At 42.9% G+C, this 26342-nt stretch overlaps 1 protein-coding gene across 1 annotated transcript; it reads right to left on the reverse strand.

Moving 5' to 3' along the window:
- Positions 1 to 23895: 23895 nt before the first annotated feature.
- Positions 23896 to 26090, reverse strand: LOC148134772 (putative G protein-coupled receptor 139). The gene is made up of 2 exons (XM_087985359.1): positions 25979 to 26090; positions 23896 to 24797 (listed from the first exon to the last, which is right to left on the reverse strand). Exons 1-2 carry the CDS (start codon positions 26088 to 26090, stop codon positions 23896 to 23898), a joined length of 1014 nt encoding a protein of 337 aa, XP_087841485.1.
- Positions 26091 to 26342: the final 252 nt, after the last annotated feature.

Raw genomic sequence — 26342 nt, forward strand, 5'->3', positions numbered from 1 at the left:
TTTTCGAAGAAGTAACAAAAGTGGATTGATGATGGCAGAGCAGTAGATGTGATCTATATGGACTTCAGTAAGGCGTTCAACAAGGATCCCCATGGGAGACTGGTGAGCAAGGTTGCATCTCATGGAATTCATGGAGAGCTAGCCATCTGGATACATAACTGGCTCAAAGGTAGAAGACAGAGGGTGGTGGTGGATTATTGTTTTTCAGACTGGAGGTCTGTGAACAATGGAGTTCCACAATGATCTGTGCTGGGTCCACTTTTTGTCACTTACATTAATGATTCAGATGTGAGCATAAGATGAATAGTAAGTAAGTTTGCAGATGACACCAAAATTGGAGGTGTAGCAGACAGTGAAGAAGGTTACCTCAGATTACTACGGGCAATGGGCTGAGTGGCAGATGGTGTTTAATTCAGGTAAATGCACAATGCTGCATTTTGGCTAAGAAAATATTAGCAAGACATTTACATTGAGTGGCAAGGTCAAATGGAGCGTTTCTGAACAAAGAGACCTTGGAGTGCAGGTTCATAGGTCCTTAAAAGTGGAGTCGCAGATGGATAGGATAGTGAAGGCGGCGTTTGGTATGCTTTCCTTTATTGGTCAGACCATTGAGTACAGTGGTTGGGGGGTCAGGTTTCGGCTGTACAGAACATTGTTTAGGACACCGTTGGCAGACTGCGTGCTATTCTGGTCTCCTTCTTACCGTAAGCTGTTGTGAAACTTGAAAGGTGTCAGAAAAGATTTACAAGGATGTTCCCAGGGTTGGAGGATTTGATTGCAGAGAGAGGCTGAATAGGCGAGGGCTGTTTTCCCTGGAGCGTCGGAGGCTGAGGGGTGACCTTATAGAGGTTTATAAAAACATGAGGGGCATGGATAGGATAAATAGACTAAGTCTTTTCCCTGGGATGGTGGAATCAAGAACTTGAGGGAAGAGGTTTCGGGTGAGAAGCTAAAGATATAAAATAAAAGAGACCGATTCAGCAAATTGTTGCACTCAGTAGGTGGTACCGTATATGGAATGGGCTGCCTGAGTGATGGACGCTCGTACTATTGCGACATTTAAAAGGCATCTGAATGGGTATATGAAGAGAAAGGGTTTGGAGGGAGATGGGCCAGATTCTGGCAGGTGGGACTAGGTTGGGTTGGAATATCTGGTCGGCATGAATGGGTTGGACCGACGAGTCTGTTTCCGTGCTGTACATCTCCATGACTTTAATTGTGGCCACCCAGTTGTTATGAATGAACGTCCAGTACTTCCCCCCAATGTCTGTATTTTTCAGTTTGGTGTCAACAGTTCCACTTCTAAATCTCCCAGTTTCTTATTGCACAGTTTCATAAATGTTAGGGACTGATTTGTAGTGAATGTAGAAACAAGATCATGAGCACCAGAATTTGAGAGGTCAGCATTTGTCGGGCTTGGTCAGGAGATAGGGAGGATGGGGGGAGAATGGAAAATTGAAATTAAAGTGAAGCAAATGTGAAATTTGACATGAGCACTTTAATACAAATAAGTGTTCGTTCTTGGAAGGAAGAGCAAAACATCAGTATTACTTAAATAGGGTAAAGCTGCAGAAAGATGCAACACAAAAACTGGGAGGAACTTGTGCAGGAAACATAGAAAGCTCGCAGACAGAGGTCAGTAGGTAATGCTAATTGAATGTTTGCCCTAACTTCAAGTGGGTTGGAGTATAAGAGTTGGGAAGTGTTACTGCAGCTACACAGGATGCTGATGAGACCACATCGGGAGTACTGTGAGCAGCTTTGCTTCCTTTAAGGAAAATTGTCATTTCATTGGATGCAGTTCAGGGAAGATTCACTTGGATGATCTGTAGTATGGGGAGATTGTCTTAGGAACAAAGGTTTAACAGGCTGGGACACTACTTACTGCAGTTTAGGAAAATGAGAGGTCATCTAATTGAAACAGGGTAAATACTGACAGTCGGTTCCCCTTATGGGAAAGCCTGGAACCAGAGGACAGTCGTAAATTGGCGCCTCGTTATTCTAAGGCAGAGATGAGTACAATTAGAGGGTTGTCTTTGGAATTCCATGCCATGGAGAGCTGGCGGGGGCGGGGCAGAATCATTGAGTCATCCAGCATGGATACAGACCATTCAGTCCTCCACGTACATGCCAAACGTAATCCCAAACTAAACTAGCCCCACCAGTATGCTCCTGGCCCATATTCCTCCAAGCCTTTCCCATTCATCTACCTATGCAAATGTCTTTTAGACATTGCAATTGTACCCACATCCACCACTTCCTCAGGAAATTAATTACACATGGGAACCACCGTCTCAAACAAAAATTGCTCTCAGGTCTTTATAAAATCTCTCTCTTCTCACCTTAAAAATATGCACTTGAATTTCGAAATCATCCATCCGCGGGAAAGACAACTACAAATTAACTCATTATTTTATAAACTTCTATCAGGTCTCCTCTGAACCTCCTGTGAACCAGTGGAAAACGTCCCAGCCTATCCTGCCTTTCCTTAAAACTCAAACCTTCGATACTCGTAAGGAATGGCAGCTTCATTAATAACAGTCATGACGTGCACTAAAAATAATGTCGTGTTGTTAATGAAATAATAACTGTTAGTCGTCATCACATATACAGCCAGATACTCAGTTCTTATAATCACAGCTTCACATAATCTATATTTTACAGTTTAGAATCCCCAGAGCCACAGACAGTTATTTCATTCCCAAATGACAATTTATGGTCACTTTGGGTCAGATCCATCACTGACCAAAGTGCAGTGAAAGCAGAGGTGAGATCCTTGGTCCCAGAATCTGACACTGACATAATTCATGCCAGAAATTGGATCAAACTAGGGAAATAATAGAAAGCAGAAAGGTAGCTTGTGCAAACATCAGTGTGGAGAAGGATGCTGCAGCTCTCTATATACAGTATTTACCGTTTAAAGCACAACGTGACTGATAGGAGTATATTTGTACGATCAATTCTTACAAAAATGAACCATATTTGACAATACCAATACAACACCATTTTTATGAATAAAATGGTAATGTACTGTTTTTATTATTTTCACTAAGTACTGTGAAAGAAGTATTATTGATATTAAAAACGTGCAGTGCTTTTTAAAGTGTTACTGATCCAGCACATTGTCTGACAATGTCAAACAAAATGCCACAAAGTCTGGTATTTCCTGCAGTTTTACAGTTTGTATTCCTCAGTCACAGACAATCCTTTCACTGATACAGATAAAGGTTACACGAGATTGCCCGGTTCTTCTGTGCCACTCACAGCGTATGTTAGGTTCATTCAATTCAGAGATTGATTTGTGGGTGGGCCTGCAAGAGCTGGCAATAATGATGCCATCTGTTTTACCTCTCCACTCATGTCCAATTTCACTTCCACTGTTTGCTATTAATGTCATTACTGATACGCTTAAACTTGCACACTTTTTATTAAGTGTACAGTGTCAGACATATAGTCATTATAAACATCTCACATTCTGTTACTGACTCCAGTCCCTGTATTTTGCAGTTTGGTTTCCTCTCAACCACAGATGTACTTTTATTCATGAATCTCCCGCGCCATTGTTCTGGAGACTAAACAAACGGAGCGAGAAACATATTTAGTCAAACCACAAGTTATGCAAAATTAGTATCTCAAATATTACAGGAAACATGAAAAAGTCAGACCAGAGCTTCTTTGATGTAAAAATACAGTTCAACGGGACAAAGTGGAAGGTTCTACTGCAATTGATAAATGACAAGTAACAATGATATTTGACTGAAGACCCATCACTGGAGATACACCTCAGCCAATTTCTCTATCAGTGGAATTTCAATTTCCCAAGCCAATGGAACAGAGAAACACGAACAAAGTGGACTGGCTGCCAAATCACTATCACTGGCCTTATGCTGTGGTGAAGCCTGATATCACGCAGAATCACAAGAGTGCAAAAGTGCAGAAAGAGGCAATTTGGCCCATTTTGCCTGCACTGCCTTCTAAATGAACAACATTACACGTGTTAATCGCCTGGTTTTCTCCCCCCCATACCGTTGCATGTCATTTCTAGCCAAATGATCATCAAACGCCTTGTTGAATGCCTCGCTTGAACCTGCCTCCACCATATTCCCAGACATCACATTCCTTGCACCAACTATTTGCTAAGTGAAGGAATTTTACCTCACTTCACCTTTGCATCTTTTGCAAATGACCCATTTTCGCATTTATTAAATACTTGCATCTTCTGCAAAGCAACCATCAATGGAGAGCCAACTGTTCAAATGTTTCCATTCTCAGATGTTATTTGGTATTTCTTGGAGTGTCGTTTCAACCTGGCTTCTCTAGAAGTGAGAAGTCTAGCATGTGTTGGATATCTTTGTTGATAGGCTGCAGGCTCAAGGAAAGCAGAAGACAACTCATTTTGGCACGTGTGTGTGTGTGTGTGTCTGAATGAACGACTGAATCAGCGAGTGAGTGAGTGAATGAATGGGCTGCAACAGTTCAAAATGCAGAACAATACTAACTTCCTGAGGGAAAACAGGGATGGGCAATAAATCCCCACATCTTGTGAGTGAGTTCACAAAAGGCCAAAGTGGGCATGTGGGTGAGGTAAGTAGCTAGAGTCGCAGTTTAAGAGGGTGGTGGTTGGAGAGGTTCCTGAGCTCAGTCAAAATTAGTCAGTTTGAGTCAGGAGACAGTCAGTTCAAGGGCTAGTCAGGACTGATGAAGGGGTGCAGTTAGACTGAGGGTTAGTGTTGTGTGTTTGTGTAAAGTTCACTGACATTGTTGTCCATGTTGAATTACCTCTAACTGGTGTAAAGATCAGTTAAAAGGAGCTGAATAAAATTATCAGTGCTCGAGATCTTCCCTGAGAAGGATCCATCAATCCCTATCCCTTTCAGCTTCCTTCAACCATCTCTTGTGGGTCCCAGAGTCCTATTTGGACTTGATTTATTTCACTTCATTGACACAGTCTTGCTGGAATTCCTCTGTTAAATAACGGTTCTGATCCGGAAACGAAAAACATCACTGTTCCTGCTGCTAGCCCGTGTGCTGTTGTAAGGGGTGTTTGTGTGGGCGCTGGGTGTAGACACTGGAGCATCCCCACTTAAATGGTGTTGGTATAGGATGCACTGGTGATGCTGCCTTTGTGTATTTGTCTTTATCCCAGTCACTCAGCTACCTGGCTACAGCCAGTACTGCGATGACTGTCTTTACGACACCCCCTTCAATCAGCTCGATATTGAATAACTTCATTGAACTGTTTTCAGTTCCCACAAATGCCCTTCATTCGATGGACCTTCTGTGGTACCTTTCTCCTGTCTTCAGTTTCTCCAATTCCGTTTCAGGCTATTGCGTCCTTGTGAATTGCATGAATAAGCTTGCAGACTCTGATACCTATCATCCTCTCCACCCCATCGCCATTTCCTGGTCTTTTGACTCTGCTGTCATGCTCGTGCTTCAGAAATAGTGCTCAGCCCGTTCCTTACACCGATCTGTTTGTTAGTATGGTCAATAGCGATGGAGGTTATCTGAGATTACAAAGGGTCTTGATCAATTGGGAAAATAGGCTGAGGAGTTGCAGATGGAGTTTATTGCATTTTTGTACAACAAGGGCAGAATTTAATTAGTTCATGGTTGAGCCCTGGGTAGTGTTTCGAGCAGAGACCGAGAGATTGGGGGGTGAGGAGGTGGAACGTGTGGGGCAACTTTTTCCACAGAGGGTGGTTTGTGTGCAGAATGAACAGCCAGAGGTGTTTATCTGGACAGGTACGTGAATCGGAAAGGTTCAGAGGGATATAAACCAAATGCAGACAAGTCGGACTGGTTTAGTTTGGGAACCCTGGTTGGTATAAAGGATCTGTTGTTTCCATGTTGCATGATTCCAAGATTCTGGAGAGATAGAGTGTTCATGTCAGTGACTGTGAAGTCAGTTTTATAATCTCACAGGAGTTAAGACTAGGCTTCATACTACCTTTTTCTTGGATAACTAATCAAGTAAATGCGTCAGAACTGGGAACACCCTTTTGTTCTAGCCCAGAGTTACAGGTTTCTACAAAGAGTCACGCAGAAGGGAAATCGCCCCTTAACAAGTTCAAAATTCGTGTATAATTCACAACAAAGAGCACGCATCAGATCTTGCAAAAGATCTCAACATTCATCTTAGCTCATAAGGTCTATACCAATATCCTGTCACCTGTAAAACCTCTCAATCCCCCTACTCTAAATCCATTATCCAAAATAATATCCAAGACAGTAATGAGCACGACTGTTACATTTGTTCTATATCTGTTTCTTCTTAAATTCAAATTTCTGTTAAAATGAGTCAAGATAACCTTCCCATCTGGCAGTTCTGGTGACTCTGCTACAGAAAGGATATTATTTAACTGGAGAATATTCAGAAAGATTTAAAAAACGACATAGCCTGACCCCAATACTTGGCATTCAGGAGCCAGACACTGGAATCCTACAAAATTGTCTTGTACATCGAGATGTTTGATTGTGTCATATAATTCACTGACATTCCACAGTCCACCAGGAGCCAGCCTCAATCCTTCAAGCTCATCGTCTTTGCTGTGTGCGTCACTGCAGAGCTTCCAATGTCCCTGGGATCTGAGGTCACGCATTGTGCGAGGGCATCGACAAACTCTTGGATGGCGAGGTGCGGGAATGTGTAAACTACACCGTGCATAGAATCATCTCTCTCCATCAGATAGTTCCATCAGAAACCCAGACAGGAACTTCATTCCTGAACACAATCGTCCTCCCTGGACTCCTGTGAAAGCCATCTCACCGAGCTTCAGTAATACAGCACAGGGGTCTTCAATCTCTCAGCGATGGCTTTTCACAATGTTGTTACTATAGTCAGAATATAGTTGGGTGATGGATCTTGGGAAGTTGCTGCAGTTTCCTATCTTTTTTCTGAGAAAAAGGGACTCAGTAACAGACCGAGGATCCAGTAGTACGAAGGGTTGTAGCCATGGTATATGGGATATTTTTCTCCTTCACGTGTTTGTAAACAGCTGCTGCCAACATCTGATCATCAAAAAATCTGTTGAAATATTCCTTCCACTCATCACCAACAAATCCCAGGATTTCAGCCCAAACACTGAACTCAGCCATTTCCAATAAGTGGGAAAGCTGGCCATTCACACTGAACATCCTGGGAGCAGCTTGTACTGGAATAAACTGTATACAGTGTCAGACACTGTCACACCAGCATTCAGGATAAGTGCGCATGAACTGAGGGTCTGCATTTCTGATGGTCAGAAAAATCGATACTGTTTTTGAATTTAACCGAGCCATCAAATATAAACAGCAAGCGCTCTGTGTTCTTCCAGACTTCTCCCATCATAATCCCTCAGGTTTATTCTACAGTGAATAGCATTCATATCCTGAAATTTAAAAGGGAAACAAATCAAAATTCTGGGTATATTTTCCCAGTGGCCTAATCACATACAATCTTTTCTACTATTATTTTTTTCCAGTCCCTGGGTCCACAATCACTGCCACCGTACTCCCAGATGTGGAAGTTCTCCGGGGGAAAAAAACTGCTCTGGAACAACTGATCTGTTTGCTCTTTTTTAGTTCTCTCAAGAGATGATTTTCTCTCCACCCTTCACGGTGAGGGCCTCTTACCAGAGCTTCATCTTCTCTAAATGTCCAATCTCGTAACTGAGAGATGAGCATTAACTCAGCATATCGATCATCCAGCTGGAAACACTTCACCATCTCCTTTCTTAGGATAGTGTTCACTCAGCTTTTCAGTTTGTACCTGGATTGTCTCCTTGTGTTTCTGCTGAACACCTTCAACTGGAACAGATAGAAAGCAGTTCTCAATTTTTGCCATATCACAATTACCACAATTCCCCAATACCATTTCGTAATTTGATAATTACTATAGAAGAAAGTGGTGCAAATTTTACTTGCAGCTTCATTTAACCTGTGTGCAGCAATTGAATCTGTTAAAAGAAAACACTTGAATGTGGACAAAGAACAAGAATTGTTTCAAAAAGCAGCTGATTTCACTCTGTACTCAACATGAAGGTTTCAATGTCGGTGATACTTTCCCTTGGATCTTTAGTAATAACCACCCGCCCCATATCCCGGGTATTTCATTGTAAATCGACATGTGGTCCTGACAATGCCATAGTAAATACAACAAGAAGCCAATTCGTTCCTCCACCCGTGCTGCTATTTCGTACGATCATATTGTAAGAGTCATTCTCAGGTTGTCAAGCTGTTACCAGAAGGATCAGTGTCAGGGTCCTTGCTCTGGGAATCGATTGTAATATTTCCAAGTTTGCAGATGACATAAAACTTAGTGGAATTGCAAGTATTGAGGTAAGTGCCAAAAGGCTTCAGGTGGACTTAAATGGGCCGAGTGAATAAGGACGAGCATGGGAGATGGGAGGGAATGTGAATAAACGCGAGGTTATCCACTTTGGTTGGAGAGCAGAGCATTTCTTAAATGGTAAAAGTTTTAATATATTGAGACACAGTAGGACCAAAATACTCCTGTTCACAAGGTACTGAACATTAACATGTAGGTGCAGAAAGCAATTCAGAAGGGAAATCCTACGTTAGCTTTAGAATTTTCTTTATAGAGGTGAGATCTCGCCTGGAGTATTGTGCGCACTTCTGGTCCTCTGGCCTATTTACTTTAGAGGGAGTATAGGGCTTTTCAGTAAACTGATTGCTGGGTTGGTGGGACTGTCCTATCAATTAGCAATTGAGGAGACTGCGCATTTTTTCTCTGGAGATTAGAAGAATATACATTGTTCTTTGAAATTTACGACGTTCTTGAAGGGATGGACAGATTAGATGGAAAAGACACCAAGACAAAGAAGTACCCAACACTTGAACAGAAGACTGTTGCTACAACCTACACAGATCAATACACCCTACACCATATACCTTTTTGTTCTCAGAGATCAGTAAAGCACGCTCAACGGACACAGAACTCACATTTTTCCTCTCTATGTATCATAACTTAACCGTAGCTTTGTCAGGAACATAAGAAGCTACCTTAAAATGACTGACCAGTTCTCAATCACTTGCTCTGGCTCCTTTTCTTGCTTCTCACCCACCACACTCACTCCTATTCCTTTGATCCTACATGTAACCAATCTCTACCCCTACTGAGGTACACTCCTTCTCTCCAGTTACACAAGAAAGCCACAGCACCTCATCGACAGCTGTCCTTCAAATGGCGGTCGCCTGTACATAATGAGTAGTACAGTGTGACTCTCTACCTCGCAGCCCTCTCCTGCTCGCCGTATCTCAAGATTCTTGCCATCACTTACTCAGGTGGCATCGTGGCCCTTATGAATTTCGACCACACTCACCTCATGCCCTGCAGCCTCAAGCACTGCTACACCGAGTGTACAAGCCTCAGGCTGAAGTAGGGAGGTCTATCTCGACAGGAAATGCATCAAGCCTGAGGCCTTTTCTCTACCACAGTTGCTGTTGCTGCTGCTGCTGGACTCATGGGAGAGAAATAAGTGATGTGTTCCATGGGACTATTCGGACAGATGCCAGTGCATTTCAAGTTGGGAGAGAAGTCCACCTTCATTCCAGCCATTGGGCCATTTGATGGACAAGCTTATTCTAACTGGTGACTTCCTTCCCGCATCCTGCTCAATACCAGTCTATTGCCTCCTCTTACGTCAACGTTTTGCTTGAGTTCAGAAATATTCTTCCAGGTAATAAAACATTTTTCATTCTAAGAAAATACCTGAGTCTATTCCAGTTATTGTTAAAGATATCAAATATTCTCTCTTGTTCAAACCTTCAGCCATGGCAGCGTTTCACCTTCACAAATGATGTTGCCCTGAAATTTTTAAAAAGTTGGAAGTTTTTTGAAATTATTAAATTCCCTATTCAACTTTCCTCCATGTCATTGCAACTACTGCTAGTTCTAGAATTGAATGGGAACTATAAACTGGTGAGCCTGACATGAGTTGTGGACAACTTATTGGAGGGAATCCTGAGTGACAGTATTTGGATGTATTGTATTTGGAAAAGTGTGTTTGGGAAAGCATGGACTGATTACGGATAGTCAACATGGCTTTGTGCGTGTGAAATAGAGTCTGACCAACTTGATAGAATTTTTTTGAGAAACAAAGAGCATTGTTGAGCGCAGAGTGGTGCACATGATCTACTTCGGGATAAAGTATTCAACAAATTTCCTAATGGTGGACTGGTTAGCAAGGATAGGTCACACGGAATAGAGGGAGAATTATTTGGATACAGAACGAGCTTGAAGGTAGAAGACCAAAGGGAGGTTTGCTTTTCAGGTTGGAGGCCGGTGACCAATGGCGAACCACAAGGATCAGTACTGGTTTCACTGTTTTTCATCATTTATATAAATGATTTGGATGTGAGCATCGAAGGTATGGTTCTTAAGTTTACAAATGGCACCAAAATTTGGAGGTGTAGTGGACAGCGCAGGTGGTTACCTCAGAGTACAAGATCTTGAACAGATGGGCCATTGGGGCAAGGAGTGGCAGATGGAGTCTAATTTAGATAATTGTTAGGTGCTGCATTTTGGAAAGGCAAATAAGGATGGGACTTAATGACACTTAATGGTAACGTCGTGGGGAGTGTTGCTGAACAAAGAGGCCTCGGAGTGCAGTTTCATAGATCCTTGAAAGTGAAGTCACAGCTAGATATGATGATTAAGAAGGACAAGTTGAACCGAGCAGTCATTTTTCATGTATATATCTCTATGACTCTATCAGATGTGACAAAAATGTTGAAATATACTGAGTTCTGTTTCCCGGCTCAGGTCGCACACTGTCTGATCTCAGAGTCACACTGCACGGAAACGGATCCAACCTATCCATTCCAAACAGATTTCCTAAACTGGAGATCATAGAATAGAATCCCAAGAGCGTGGAAAAAAGTGATCCTATCTACAAGTCCACACCAACTCTCCAAAGAGCATCCGACTCAGACACAACCATTTACTGTATCCCTGTAATCCTGCATTTCATATGGCTAATTCACCTGACCTCCGTGTCCCTGGAGTATTCCCATTTACCCACATTTGGCCAATATACTGCTAATCTTTCCTATCCATGCCCCTGTTCAAATGTCATTTAACTCTTGTAACTATATCCTCTTCCACTGGCAGCTCATTTCAAATACGCACAACCATGTGAAGGAACTTCGTCCCTCCCATGTGGCCTTCCCAACCTGCGCTGGTGAGGAAAGCACATCGGGCCTGCTATGTGCTTCCTCGTGACTGGCCTGCTCGACCTTGCACTGAGAGACTAAGGAGAACTTTGAAGAGATTCACTTCTCACTGAAAATCTTGAACTCAAATCCGAAAAGGCTGGTTCACTCCTAAACTTTCAGAAGAGCGGAGCAAACTTTAGATTAGTCCATGTCATGTCATAGCCTCCAGTGATTGGGCCAAGAGCTGGAAGATTGCATTAAGAACATAAGACTATTCCAAATTGAAACAGAAGAGGCCAGATATGGGAGTTGAAACTCTGACAATACAGTGAAAGAGAGAATCATCAGACAAGAGAGAATAGTTGAACACCCCCTCTTTACTTGTCGTTCATTTACACACAGGGAAGAGAAATGTGGGGTTCAGGCTGTCTGTGGGATTTTACCCACAAGCGTGAGTTCTAGACTGGGCAGAGTTAAATAGAAAAAATGATAGCCTAGACTCTACTGCATAGTCCTATCCAACAGCTATCACTGAATCCCTCTGTCACTGCAGCTCTCATCTCAATTTCCACTTGCCCAGATGTCTCTCCCACATCTTTTCTTCAATCCCCATCCACCTCACCGTCCTTTCTTTCTCTATCCTTTCTCACATTCCTTGCTGGTTCCCTTCCTACATCTTTTTGCCTCCCTGTCACCTCGCCTTTTTTTCAGGAATGCTTATTCATTCAATACCTTCAAAGCCAACATCTTTGCTCATCGCTCTCTGCATCTTTCTCTCAGCTCTGTGGGATCTTGCTGTTCGTATCTGTCGCACATTCTGTCTGCATTGCAATGGCACAACCACTCTCTTAGCTCTACCTCTCAGTGTTTGCAAATCTCCCTCTTTCACTGCCCTATATTTCTCTCTGGAATTTCTCTCCTGCTCTCTGTCTCAACTTCTTTCTTTCATTCCCTGTATTTTCCCACCCTCCATCTCCATTTCCATCCTATGCCTGTCGGACACTCTGCTTTGTTCCCCACATCCCCATCACGGTCTTCACTGTCGATTTCTCCCTCACGTTCTCTGTCTGCCCTTTTCTCATTCTCGCACTCCCTACTTCTATCTATTGCTCCTTCTCTCATTTTCTCTTTGCATTTTCTCACGCTTTTCTTTGACCGGTCTGCTCTGTCCCATTGGCTGTACAGGCAGCATTGGGAATACTTGGACTCAGTGACGCAGAGAGCTGTGCAGTTAATGCAGTGGGATCTTCCTTACACCGCATCTATCCCACGTTTTACCACCACTGTTATCCAAAACAGTGGATGGGCGAGTGGAATGGGCGTGAAGTGACCTCCTGATGACAGTATGCCCAGGATGGCTGAAGACTGGAAACTTGCTCTGAATTAATGTGGTCAGTGAAACGGCTAGTTAGTCCTCCAGGCCAGGCATGGTGCATCTTTAAGGGAAAGGGGAAAGGGACCAATTAGACTGACCATGCCGCTGAGTGTCTGAGGAAGAAAGTGGTCAACGCGGGTGGGTAGACCGGATTAAGAGAGTTGGCAAATGGGATGAGAGTAATTTCGGATATCAGATTGGTATTGACAAATTGGACCGAAAGGTTTCTGTGCTGTACATCTATGACTCTGTGACAAACGTAGAGACACGCTGATATATTTCCAGGCAGAAGCAAACCCAGGAGATGGGGAGTGTCAGAAAATATCAAGAGCGCTGGGAGTAATTGGGATAGCGAGAAACATCCTTCACTCTTCCGTCCTTGTTTCTCTCTGTTCTCTCTCCCGCCTTCTCTGTTCTTCTCTCTGTCCTTCTCTCCACCTTTTTTCGCTATCCTCTCTTTCTCCTTCTTTCAGATCGGTGTTTGTTTCTCCATGTCAGTGTCTCTGTCAATGGGATCTCTATTATATTTGGACGGAATCCTGTCTGCCTCTCTCGTGTTCTCTCTCTGTCCAGCGTGTGCTTGAAGTGATAAAATACCACCTTGTACTGGACAGCCACATCACTGCATAAGTAGCATATTTTGAGGTGGAAATATCAGAGTCTGTGTATGTCTCACATTGCAAAATAAAAATTGAACGAATTGTGGATGCCGTAAATCAGAAACAAACATAGAAAATGTTAAAAAAAAAAAGCATAGCAGTCTGGTAGCATCTGTGAAGAAAACGCAGAGTTCTGTTTTGGGTCTGGTGCAGTGGAAGCATTATATTTAATGTGTATAATGTCATGAATACTGCACAAAGACAAATCATTTACCCACTCGGGAGAGAGCACAACATTTCCCCCATGACCATGTTCCAAACTGAGACGTCTACGTCCAGTTGCAACCCTCTCTATACCTGCCTTATATGTGTTTCTCCGAGTGTGTGTATTAGATGATGTTTTGAGCTGCTGCCCTCTTCCTCTCCCTCCCTGATCACCCTTCAACACCCCATGTGCAGCAGTGTGGTGGCCAACAGAGAGTGACATTGAGTCACTTTCAACACAATGGAGCTTTACTTGCACTATTTCGACAGTTCACTGCATGACAGGAAATTTCTGATAAGACTGCATTGGGATTGGAATTGGAATTGGGCAACTTAATGGCTGAAAAGTAAGGAGCCCAGACATTTTTATTTAATCATTTAACTGGTGGGTGTGTTCTGATAATTGTTAGTGAGGGGTGAGACAATGTACTTAATAGTCAAACATATTCTGATTAACTATTCTACTTATTTTAATTAGAATCCTCCAAAGCATTTCATTTCAGCGGAGACTTAGAGGATTCCAAGCTGATAGGGATTACCCAGCAGGAAACTCCACTTCCCTTGTCTAATGCAAATAAATTGTCCATGATGGGAAATCCATAGTTTACCAAGCTAAACTCTACCCCGAAAGTGGGGAAAGAACTCTGTCAGAATGTGAAGAAATATTCCTGGATTAGTACAGTTACAACAAACATTCAAAGCTTGACACGAGCCTGCTTGATTGGCACCACATCCACAAACATCCATTCCCCCCAACACCGACCCTCAGTAGCAGATGTGTGTACCATCTACAAGATGCGCTGCAGAAATTCATGCAAGATCGTCAGACAGCACCTTCCAACCACTCTATTTCCATATAGAGTGGATTGTAGACTCTAAAGAAGGACAAGGGCCGTAGACACATCGGAACACCAACCTTTGCAAGTTCCCTTCCAAGCCTCTCAACCTCTTGACTTGGAAATATATCAAATCTTTTCTAATTCTGCATCAACATCCTGGAATTCCCTCCCTAACAACATTGTAGGTCTATCCACAGCAGTTCAAGATGGAAGCTCACTGCAACGTTCTCAAAAAAAAGCAACTGGGGAAGCGTAATATTTTCTGGACCCAACCAGTGATGCCCTCATCGCACGAGTGAATAAAAAAGATTATTTCATGTTATGGAAACAGTGGAACCCTCCTGTGGACTACACTGAGGAGTTTTGTTTAGTCATAATGCGAGGAATTCATATTAACACTTATTTTATTGCATGACTGGTCTTTGTTGTGAACCGAAACAATCATGTCTTTGGGCAACAACTCAGGCCTTATGGCATGAAACCAAAATGTCTGGGCTCCTTACTAATGAAGTCATATGGAATCGGCAGGTAATCGACAAGATTAAATACTTGAAAGACATAATATGAGAAATGTAAATGGTAGATTAAACAGATAGTTGAAACTCCTAGATATGGTGAGGAGCAAAATCACAGAATTCCTTCTGCCTTCCATCTCTGGTACTCCGATTCTCTCCTTGTTCTCTCCCCTCCGCCTCTTCTGAACTTGACTGATCACTAAAATGTGTCTGACTGTCAGAGCATTGAGCAACAGATTTAAAGTGAATGGCAGTAAAGGCGTTAAAAACAAATCAATCCAGTCTAGTGCCACACACCAAGTCTCAGGAAAGTAACTTCATTTTGTGTGGGCCAGACAGGATCAATCGAGGTGTTGGGGCCTGGAACGTTTCACCTGAGTGTGGGGGAGGCAGGGTGAATTGAGGAGTTAGGGACAGGAACAATGTGCCTGAGAGTATGATGAATGTAATGTCAATTGAGGGGTTAGGATCAGGAACATAGTGCCTGAAATGTGGGGGATTCAGATTCATAGAGTTGTGGAGCACTAAGACAGGTCCTTCCGCCCAGACTGGTCTGTGCTGACCAAATTGTCCATCCATGATAACCTTATTTCACTGGACATTGCCCATATCCTTGTAAACCTTTCCTATCCATGTATTTGTTCAAATGCTTTTTAAGTGTTGACAATTGAAGGATTAAGATATTGAACACAGTGATTGAGAGTGCTTCTCAAGGATTTAGGGCATGAACGTGATGTCTGAGGGATTAATAAGTTTAGGGTCCACAACACACTGCGTGAGAGTATGGGTAAGGCTGGGTCAATCGAGGGTTTAGCGTCTGGACATGCTGCCTGACAATGTGGGGAAAGCAGATTTGTTCGAGGATGTAGGGTCTGAACATGATGCCTGAGAGTGTTGGTAAGACAGTGTCAATAGAGGTGTTCAGGTCTGAAACGTGCTATCTGAGTGTGTGAGGGAGGCAGAAGTGATTAAGCAGTGCGAGCAAATTCAATCTGGAACCTGTGGAGCAGAGTTGGACAAAACATGGAAAGGGACATTCCAACAGTGCTTCACTTATTCAATACTAACCCCTGATATTGCGGCACTGCATTTTCTACTGGCCTGAGACAGTACTGTACTGAGCATTTGATAGTACAGCACTCCCTTAGTATTGATCATTTGTGGGCGGCACGGTGGCACAGTGGTTAGCACTGCTGCCTCACAGCGCCAGAGACCCGGGTTCAATTCCCGACTCAGGCGACTGACTGTGTGGAGTTTGCACATTCTCCCCGTGTCTGCGTGGGTTTCCTCTGGGTGCTCCGGTTTCCTCCCACAGTCCAAAGATGTGCAGGTCAGGTGAATTGGCCATACTAAATTGTCTGTAGTGTTAGGTAAAAAGGGGTACATGTAGAGGTCTGGGTCGGTGTGGACTTGTTGGGCCGAAGGGCCTGTTTCCACACTGAAAGTAATCTAAAACAACGCAGCAGTCCCTGAATACTGACCCTCCAACAGTATGGCGATTCCTTAGATATAACGCTCCAACAGTGCAGCACTCATTCATTATTGGCCCTCAGTTGTTACCTTTCCTGTTAATTTATCTGCCCAGTTTTACCTTCGCTGTTCTGACGGTCATTTCATTATAATTGTCTTTACAAGCGTTAAACACAGTTGATTCTGATGCAAATTGCTCACTCCCAAACTGAATATGAAATGCTATCATGATATAATTGTGACATCCGAGAAGATCTTTCACTCAGAGGTCATTCTCATTTTCAGATCCAGTATAAACCACAAAAAGAAAGTAAGAACAAGGAGCAGACATAGTCCACTTGGCCCTTTGAGCCTGCTCCACCATTCAATAAGATCATGTCTAATCTATTCATTGCATCAGACCCACTTACCCACCTTCTCTTAATTCTTAATTAATACCTCTTAATTCTTTTACTGTCCATAAGGTTATTTATCTTCCCTTTAAGACATTCAGTGAGGAAGCCTCAACCATTTAATTGGGCAAGGAATTCTATAGATTCACGACCCTCTGAATGAAGAAGTTCCTTCTCAATTCATAGAACATAGACCAATACAGCAAAGAACAAGCCCTTCGGCCCACGATGTTGTGCTGAACATTTGTCTGATGGGCATGCAGTAAGCATGCACACTATCCAACTATATTTCAACTATATTATCCCATTTTTCATGCATTGTTTCTTATCAACGTGCTCCAATTTAGATTTTAGACCCATAACATCGTTCATTTTCCAGATGCAATATTAATCGTTGAGTGATGTTTAAATACTTTGAACTGAATATCAAAATTATTAAGTTGTTATCGCTATTGCCTAATTGCTTCTCCACTCTGATGCTCCGCACTTTGCCTGTCTCAGTTTGTGGGATCAGATACAGTACTGCCCCGTTCTTTGCAGGACGAGAAATGCTCAGTTCTCGGAAGTTCTCCCGCGCACTTTACAGAATTTCACCCATTCTGAGATTGGTGTAACTTTTCACCAGTCCCCCCTTGGGCAATTGAAATCACCAAGCTCAACAATCCTACCAAACACCAAGTAGATGAGTACCACTCCTGCAGATTTCCATAAGCTGGCAAAAAATGCTCTCTTCTAATTCCTCCTCATCATTTGGAGGTTTGTACTAATTCCTGATGAAGGGCTGTTGCCCGAAACGTCGATTTTCCTGATCCTCGGATGCTGCCTGACATGCTGTGCACTGCCAGCACCACACTCAGAGTACACGAGCCATTACCTGAGCTGCAGGGCAGATGTGAAGGTATATAAAACAATGTTAAAATAACAGAAACGTTTTGTGTTGTACATGGTGTACTGAAATGAGGAAAATGAATAATTTTAAAAGCCTACGACATGTTAAATTATTCCCCCACACTTGATAAATAAGTTAGCTCACACTCATTGTTCTTGCTGTTTACACAGCTGTAGCTTCAAGCAATAGAGCAATCCTATTTATGGAGGAGCTGAAGCCAAGGTTTGCGGAATGATTAAGGAATAACTGGAACTTAGTCTAGCAGCATGCTTGGACATGCAATTACAGTCATAGGGATCTGCAGAAGAGCAACCAGTCAGGAAACGATTTGAATCCTAGTTTCCAGTTGTTGGCCTGTCGGGTTATTTGCATTGGGATTGTAAGTGCACATCTAAGTATCTAAGTACTTTTTCAATGTATTCAGAGTTTCTGCCTTCTACAATCTTAGAGGCAGTGACTTCCAGATTTCCAACACTGTCGGGTTAGAATACTGTTGCCTCACATAATCGGACACATTCTGATCCTTATCTTTAATCACTGGTGCTATCGTCACTGATCCTTCCATCACGGAGAACAATCTATTCTGTCTATGACCCACGTAACTTTTTTTTACATCTCAATCATATCGCCTCACAATATCCCCTGCTCTCAGATAAACAACATCCGTCTGGCCAATCTGTCTTCAGGATTAAATTTCTTCAGCCTGCTTTGCACCATTTCCAGTGCTATTATGTCATGCCTGTAAAGCGAATTTCAGACATGTGCACAATACTACAACTATGGCTTTACCAACGGTTAATACAGTTCCACCATTACATCCTTGCTCTTCAACTCTGGGCGAAGACTAATGTTTATCACTCTTCCATTTGTAAACCATCTGCGAACTTAATAATATCAAATCAGAATTTCAGAAAAAAAGCGTCCTGCTGTCAAATATAATGCCTTTAGCTTTGTGGCAGCTGACAAGCGTGTGAAGGGGATTGGGGGGTCGGGGGGGGGGGGGGGGTAAGCATCGGATCGGCAGAAACTCTGAACTACTCTGCATTAAAATACAACTTCCAAACGCAACCTAGGCAGTTGCTATTGCCTGTGGAATTTAGTTATAAAAAATACCTTCTCCGATGTGCACGGTCTAGCCCGTGCCTTCTGAAAACAGGTCAAAGTAAGGAGGACAGACGGTTGCGAAACTGTATGGTGTTTAACCCAAGGATCATCTCAGTAAGTACTGTGGACAGGACCAATATACGACTTACTCATTTTCTTCCCTCCGCCAGTTACATCCATATACTTTACCTTGGCTGCCTGTGCGTGTGGATGACAGTTATTGTTGTAATTGTTAGTGCTGAATATCGATGGTTCAGGACTGCTCAACTGTTGCGTGAAGCTACTTATTTGTAATATATAGTGATGCTAGGCAAATGCAGATTGGTTCTGAGGCCGATGGCAATGATATGTGAGAAAGGATTCACTGTATGAGATTTGTTTTCACTGGGGTTCGGGCTAATGGAGGGAACACATACAGACTAACAAAGTTCTAACAGGATGAAATAGGATAATGGTGGGAGTTACAGATTTAGGGGTTACAGTCTGGGATTTCGAGGTCGATCACATATTACGGAGATGAGAAGACGTTTCTTCATCCAAAATTCCTTTGGAATTCATTACCACAGGGAGCAGTTGATGCTGAAACATCGGATGCATTCAAAAGGCGTCTCGACATTACTCTTGGAGTGAATGGGATCAAAGGTTTTGGGGAGAGAGAAGGAATAGGCTATTGAGTTGGTTGATCAGCCATGATCGTGGTGAATAGCGTTGTAGGTTTAAAGGGCCAAACGGCGTCCTCCTGCACCTCCCCTCCATGTTTTTGCGTCTTGATGTTTCCCCCTTGCTTCTCCAGAATTTGGTCCAGCTGACCGGACAATTGGGGAATCCTGCGTTATTTCTAAATTATGTAATGGATTTGTCGGGCACTGTTATGGAAACTAGGGAGCAGGGGACCAAGTTGGATGTTCAGCTGTCATTTTCTTGAATGGACGGAGCAAACTCAAAGGGCGAAATGACCAATGCGACCCCTATATTAATGTGAACTTTGAAAGATCTACAGTAGCTGTTGAATCCAGTTCGAAAGAAACCACCCTGGTGCCATTATTTGGGGAACTAAACTCCGAATGAAAGCCTAATACCCCGTATTTGTACAGCAGCATACTTCTGCCCTCGGAATAGGAATATGGAGACTTTCACGATGTGGTGCCATGTCCCCCAGCACTAAGCTGTGGAAGACCTCTTTGCTCCCGGCTGGCCACTTTAGCAATTGCAGAGGACATGACAGGGTTTTGGGTTCCACTCTCTGGGAGGTTCTGAGGATGCAGAAAATTGAAGATTATTTAATTGCAGATCCCAAGGTAACTTTCTCTACCTTCTCAGATTGAGCCAGTTGAACATTACTATTTATACACATACGTGTAATACCCAGCATTAATCATTTAGCCTTTAATGCATTCCTGGACAGTGTTGGCGAAAGTTGACATCGTGAACCCTGGAAGTCCTGTGAGACGTAATGATCTCCACCACCAACAGTGCTGCTAACGAGGAGGGTTTCCAGATTTTGGTTCCCACAACACTGAGGGAAGGGTTGGTATTTCTCCCAATTCGTTCGATGAGTGTCTGTGCGAATTGAAACAGAATTTGTAAGTGGTGTTACAACATTTGCCTTTGCTGCCTCTCGTGCTCCCAGACGATTGAGGTGATGGGTTTTAAATGTGATGTTCGACAAGGCTACAGTAGTTCTGCAAGATGGTAAACATTGAACTTCGTGTGCCTCCGTGGTGGAGGAGAGAGTGTTGAATGCTAGGAGTTGTCCTTATCGAGTCAAGTGGTGCGGAACATTGCATAATCATTGGCGAACATCCTGACATTTCAGCTTCTGATGGAGTAAGACCATTGATATTGCAGTTGAAGATGATTGGGCCTTGGACACTACGTCGGAGCACCTACAGGAATGTTCTTGATCTGAGAAGACTGCCTCCATCAACCATAAAGCTCTTCCTTTGTGCCAGATAGGTTTCCAATCAAAGGAGAGTTTACCTCAGGCACGCATAGACTTCAGCATTGTTAGGGCTCCTTGATATCACACTCGTTCAGAAGCTGCCTTGATGTCAAGAGAAGTCATTATCACCTCACCATTGGAGTTGAGCTCTTATTTGAAACAAGACTTTTTTGAGGTGAGGTGTTGAATGGTCCTTGTCTCCAATCAAAATAGTTGTTGAGATTCTACATCACGGTAATTGGGCCTTCAGCCCATTGTGTCCCTGATACCGTCTTGTCGAATCTCATTTCTCAGTTGTTCGCTCGTAGACTTGTATGCTATGGTTTTACACGTAGTTCTCCCAAATCTATTATTCTTAAATCACGAAACCAGAGCAGTGTTAGGTCGCAAAACGAAATTATTAGACTCATCGAACCTGAACCAGGCGTATCTCCCTAGAGTCAATCGCTTAATATTCCCATTTCTGAGCAAACATTTCCACACAAATAAATATTCCTTTTCCCTCCATTGTACATGCCTCCAACACAATTCCAGAAACTACACTGCATTCGCTGATAACTGACTGTGTGCAAAAGCTTTCCTTCACATCACCCGTTAATTCATTTGGACACCCTTTAATTCTGCCTCTCTTTACTTTCCTTCTTCCTGTGACAGTTCAAGTTGGCTCTCCTTTCCTCCTCTGTCCAATCCCCTATTTCCCTGTCTCGTCCTTTTTCTCTTGGAGAGGACAGTCCTCAACCATCTTCACTCTTTTCATTCCCTATAGGTCCTCGTCCCTCTCCCAGCTTCTGGAAATCTCTTCAGTGCTCTCTCTCTCCCCCCCTCTCTCTACCTCTCTCTGTCCACCGCTGTCCTTCGTGATCACTTGCTGTCATTCTGTTGCTGTCTCACATGTGCGCTTTGAACACCATCTGTTACCTCTCTATCTAGTTCTACGAATTATGAAAGGATCTTTGCAATTAGAAATTCTCCACCTCACAATTTACAATTCTTTCAAAATTGTATTTGTCTCCTGAAGAGCGAGATCTACGTGATTAATATGTAGCACTAAGGAAAAAGCATGGGTCCCAGTACTAACCTGTTTAGAATACCGAATGGCCTGGACAGAGTAGACGTTGGGACGATGATTCCATTGGTCGGAGAGACTAGGACTCAAGGGCACAGCCTCACGCTAGAACAGAGAAAAGGGAAAATATCTTTAATCAGAAAGAGTGATGAATCGATGCAATTCCTTGCCACAGAGGCTATGGAGGCCAGGTCATTAGGTACATTTGAGACTGGGATAGATAGGCTCTCGTGGACCAAGAGGATCAAGGGTTACAGCGGGAAAGCTGGGGAATGTGATTGAGAATCTTATCAGTCATGATTGAATGGTGGAGCCGACTAGATGGGCTGACTGGCCAAAATTCTGCTCCATAGTCTTATGTTCTTATGGTCTAAAATCCTGGTGAGCTCCACTGCAAGTTTTCTCCTTTCCCTGAAAAAAAACTGACCATGACTGCCTGTTTCCTATCTCTCAGTCAATTGTTTATATTTGCGTTTTACTTGGGGTTCCTCCTCCCAATCTCTGGATGCAAGACCTCCTGTCACCTCCCATTTAAGTACACTGCAACTTACTTAAATTATGCTCTTGATTGTAGGTTCCGTCTACACCATCTCCAACAAACTCTCCGAGGGCAACTACAGCAGTGTTAGACAAAGAACAAAACCCTCTCTACTCCCCAACAAAGATTAACAGGATAGAGACAGTACAGGATTAGCTACAGAGTAAAACTCTCTCGATACCGTTCACCAGAAAACACTCCCAGGACAGGTACAGTATGTGGTTACAGATTAAATCTTTCCCAACAATGTCCCAATTAATCACTTTCAGGTCCGGGACAGCATGCGATAATATACACTGTTGTTGGCGAGCACTCCAACTCACTGCCCCCAATTGGTTCCATACGGTGTAAAAATGCAATTATATTGTCCTTATCACTGTCAGGACGGGAACAGCAAGGGATTAGATACAGAGACAGTGACATTCGATGATTGTATAAACACTAATACTTGGATTCCGTGCTTTTAATCCTTGACTGTTGCAAAGCACCAATCCGTTCTTATTCCCAAGTTCAACCTGGTCATTCAACACTATTGTGAATTTGCTTTTAATCTCCCAGAGCATTATGAAATTTGAGCATTCAAATATTTCAAATCTGTGCATTATGTAAATTCAGAAATGCCCAGCCATTCAATATAACTAATTTCAGAACCCAGAACGTTAGCCGGCTTAATAGATCGCACCTTGAATATTTCCAGTGATTCCATGTGGCGGTTAGTCACTAAAACAAGTTTACACAAAGGCGCTGATGTCATTTAAAAGCAGAATATAATTTCATTACATGGAAAAAAGAAAAGCTAGAGACGTTGGTTTGAAACATATGAACATTAGCATGGAAATAAGCCTTCAAACTATTTATCAGTACTATGCATGACTGATACTCAAGCCCAGAGCAATAATATTCCCATCTCGTCGCCTGGTCGACACTTTGCAGCTTCATTCTTTTGGACAGTTAAGACGGATATGTTTGGGATTCGTTACTGATTCCTCTGAAATACCATCCCTAATTCTAGTGGATCACACATTTCGAGAAATGGAAATAGATTGAGGGATAGATAGATGAATGCATACATAGAGAGATAGATATGTGGACGGACAGAGAGATCGGTAGATAGAAAGATGGATTAATAAAAGAATCGGTGGACAGATGGATTAACAAAAGAGTCGGTAGACAGACAGACAGGCAGCGGGTTGGACAGATTGCACTCTGGCTTCAAATGAGAGCATATTCTGCAGCAAGCAAGCCCCCTTTGGATTCCCTCAAACGTTGTTCCCAATATATAGTGGCGATAAATGATGGAGAAGCAACGTCTCACAAGTCTATCTTCACATTTTAGAAGAAATCAACATCAGACTGAAGAACTGGTGTCACATTCAGAACATTTTACTCACTCCGACCTTAACAGTCAGTAATTAAAGTGAGTTCCTTTCCGGGACATTGCCAAAATTTACAAGAGTTGACCGATCCTAACTCCAGTCTATATCCAATATTCAGTAATCTTCCATCGCTGGGTAGACACAGCCCTAATGACTTCTGACTCGTGACTACATATGATTCGTCAATGTATGACAGAGTTCCCAACCTCCTTCTAACCCAACGGCACCCGCACCATTTTACTTACTGCGCCAGATTATCAGTGAGTGACCACACTGGGTGTTAGTAGATGCCCATCATAGGACCTATGGGAATTGCTTGTTGGTCATTATTGGATCCACTGTTGAGTTCTAATCTGGAATCTATCAGTCCTAGCAAAGTTTAATTAAGTTAGCTGCAAGACTGAAGGGATATGTTACTACATTTTTGAATTGTCTTCGAAACCTAGCTTGTGTTAAGGCGTAGATGCCAGTGTTTGTGCAGCAACTCAGAAGTTGGAGGATGAAGCCTAAATCTATAAAATATGCAGGTACATAGGTATGGACGCCCAGATCATCAAATCGCTGAAGTATAGATATCACCGTAAACACTGCCCACAACAGGATGAAATTGCCAGAAATAGCAAACAGCAAAATAATAGATTTCCTTCGATTCTCCATCTCAGTGTCTCTGGGTCTCTCCTTATTGCTGTGAGCCTGGAGTCTTTTGCGGGCATTGCTGCTCACTAAAATGTGTCTGACAGTGAAAACGTTGAGCTGCAGCATCAGTGCAAATGGAAGGCAGGGTGTGATAATGTAGTTAACAATTTCAATTGCAGCCCATAATGTCAAATTAGTATCATGTAGATTCAGACCACAAAACACAGGATCATTCAGGAAACGATACTTATTGTTGTACATAAAATACCAGATTATGTTCTTTAAACAGCTCAAGACAGTCACTGTTCCCAGAACCACAGCTGCTGTTTTCTCACTACAATATTTAGGTTTCAGCTTTTGGTAGCAAATGGCCACAAACCGATCGAAGGTGAATGCGACAGTGAACCAGACAGAGCAGTCTGTGACTGCATAAAGCAGCACAGCGTGAATGTTACACACATCCAGATACTCCACAAAAATAAAGTGTTCTGGAAAAAGAATGGGAATATGCCTCAATATCAAGTCGAGGAGCACCACCAGCAGATCTGCCATTGCCATAGTCACGAGGTAGCAAGTGACACATCTTGCGAGTCCACACTTTCCCCGGGAAAGTATCGCAATCGTTATTACGTTAACTGAGAAAGTAAACACGATTGTTATATAACATGATATCTACGGCAGGTAACAAAACATTCAGCATTCACTCCCTCCACGACTGACACACAGTCGCAGCAGTGTGTACCATGTAAACGTCACACTGCCATTTTCTCCAGCAGCATCTTTCCAATCGATGATCGCAGTTGCATGCATGAAAAAGGTAGTAGACGCATTAAACTCTGAACCCCGTACGTTCCAAATGAGTCACACACATACCATTGAGTTTGAAATAAAAGTGCCCATTCATTCAGTGTCGCTGCATAAAAATGCAGGAATCCCATGACAAATGGCACTGCGGGTCCACTTTCCCAGAGGTAATGCAACATTCAAAAAACGAAGCTCATCATCACTTTTCCAATGACTATTGTAAACGTGGGGACTGTACATGAAGGCTTGGTTGCATCTGAATTGGATATCCGGCGCGTACATTTGCCAGCACTCTTCAGAAGGTATTCAACTGGATTGGCGGGGGGATGGGAACTGGAGCTGCAGATCCGATGACGGAGAAGGTAGTGAACAGTCAGATACAGAGTGAATAGAGGCTGTGAAGAGGGATAAGGATAAACAGCAGGAGAATCGACGTTTCAGGCCGGAGCACTTAACCAGGAGTGCTCATTTCATGTCGTCGTGAGGCGCATGTCATGCCTCAGAAAACGTATTCAATTATTTTGGGGATGTGATAAAACACATAAATGTATGTTGAAAAGTGGATGTGATGTACATGGGCTTCAGCAAGACGTTTGATAACGTTCCCCACAGTAGGCTATTTGAGAAAGTAAACAGGCGTAGAATACAGGGAAATCTGCCTGTCTTGGTGCAGGATTGGCTGGTCCACAGAAGCCAGGGGATCTTAGTAGGTGGAAAGTATTCAGCCTTGGAGTTTGTTGACCAGTTGTGTGGCACAGGGATTGGTTCTGGGACCTCTGTTCTTTGTGATTTTTATAAATGACTTAGATGAATAACTGGAAGGTCGAGTTAGTACGTTTGCCATAGTACGTCTGACATCGGGTTACAATTCACCATACACAACAAAGGAATGAGGAGGAACTAAAAACACATATACAGGAAACGAAAGACTAAGTCGGAGGACAGAAGGCAACATTCAATTCGGGAGAATAAGAAAGAGTTCAGAGAATCGATGACAGAGATTAAAACTTACGTGGGACATTAACAGCAGCAAGTAGTGGGAAGTCGATCCTCTCTACCTCCTGAAATATATCCTGTATGATAATCGCCTCCCCATAGAATGAAACTAGACCAGCCAAACTCATGATGCCTCTGCTGTCGATGGGTGAAGAGTAATTCTGTAGAGTTCAGTCAGCACAAGTTGATGTCAGTGAAGGGAAATGCTAAATAGAGCAGAGAGGACAATCCCTGCGAGACAATGTTCTGGTTTTTTTTTTTCTGAGCTGGCGGTAATCCATCGTGAACACCTGAGCTCTGTTAATGGAGTTGTTTACTGCGTTTACAGTCACTGGGCAAATGATTTCAATTAACGCCCTTTCAGTTCAAGGTTTTCCAAG

This window comes from Chiloscyllium plagiosum, unplaced genomic scaffold, assembly GCF_037043375.1.
Source record: "Chiloscyllium plagiosum isolate Xiang-an unplaced genomic scaffold, Cpla_swu_hap1 HiC_scaffold_52, whole genome shotgun sequence".
In the NCBI taxonomy this organism is placed as follows: Eukaryota; Metazoa; Chordata; class Chondrichthyes; order Orectolobiformes; family Hemiscylliidae; genus Chiloscyllium; species Chiloscyllium plagiosum.

What these genes read in the sequence shown, in the direction of transcription:
- LOC148134772 (XM_087985359.1), bottom strand. Translation starts at nt 26,090, where the DNA reads ATGAGTTTGGCTGGTCTAGTTTCATTCTATGGGGAGGCGATTATCATA. An exon ending in TGCTGCTGTTAATGTCCCAC is followed by an intron (nt 24,798 to 25,978) that starts GTAAGTTTTAAT and finishes TTACTTTCTCAG; the next exon opens with TTAACGTAATAACGATTGCG.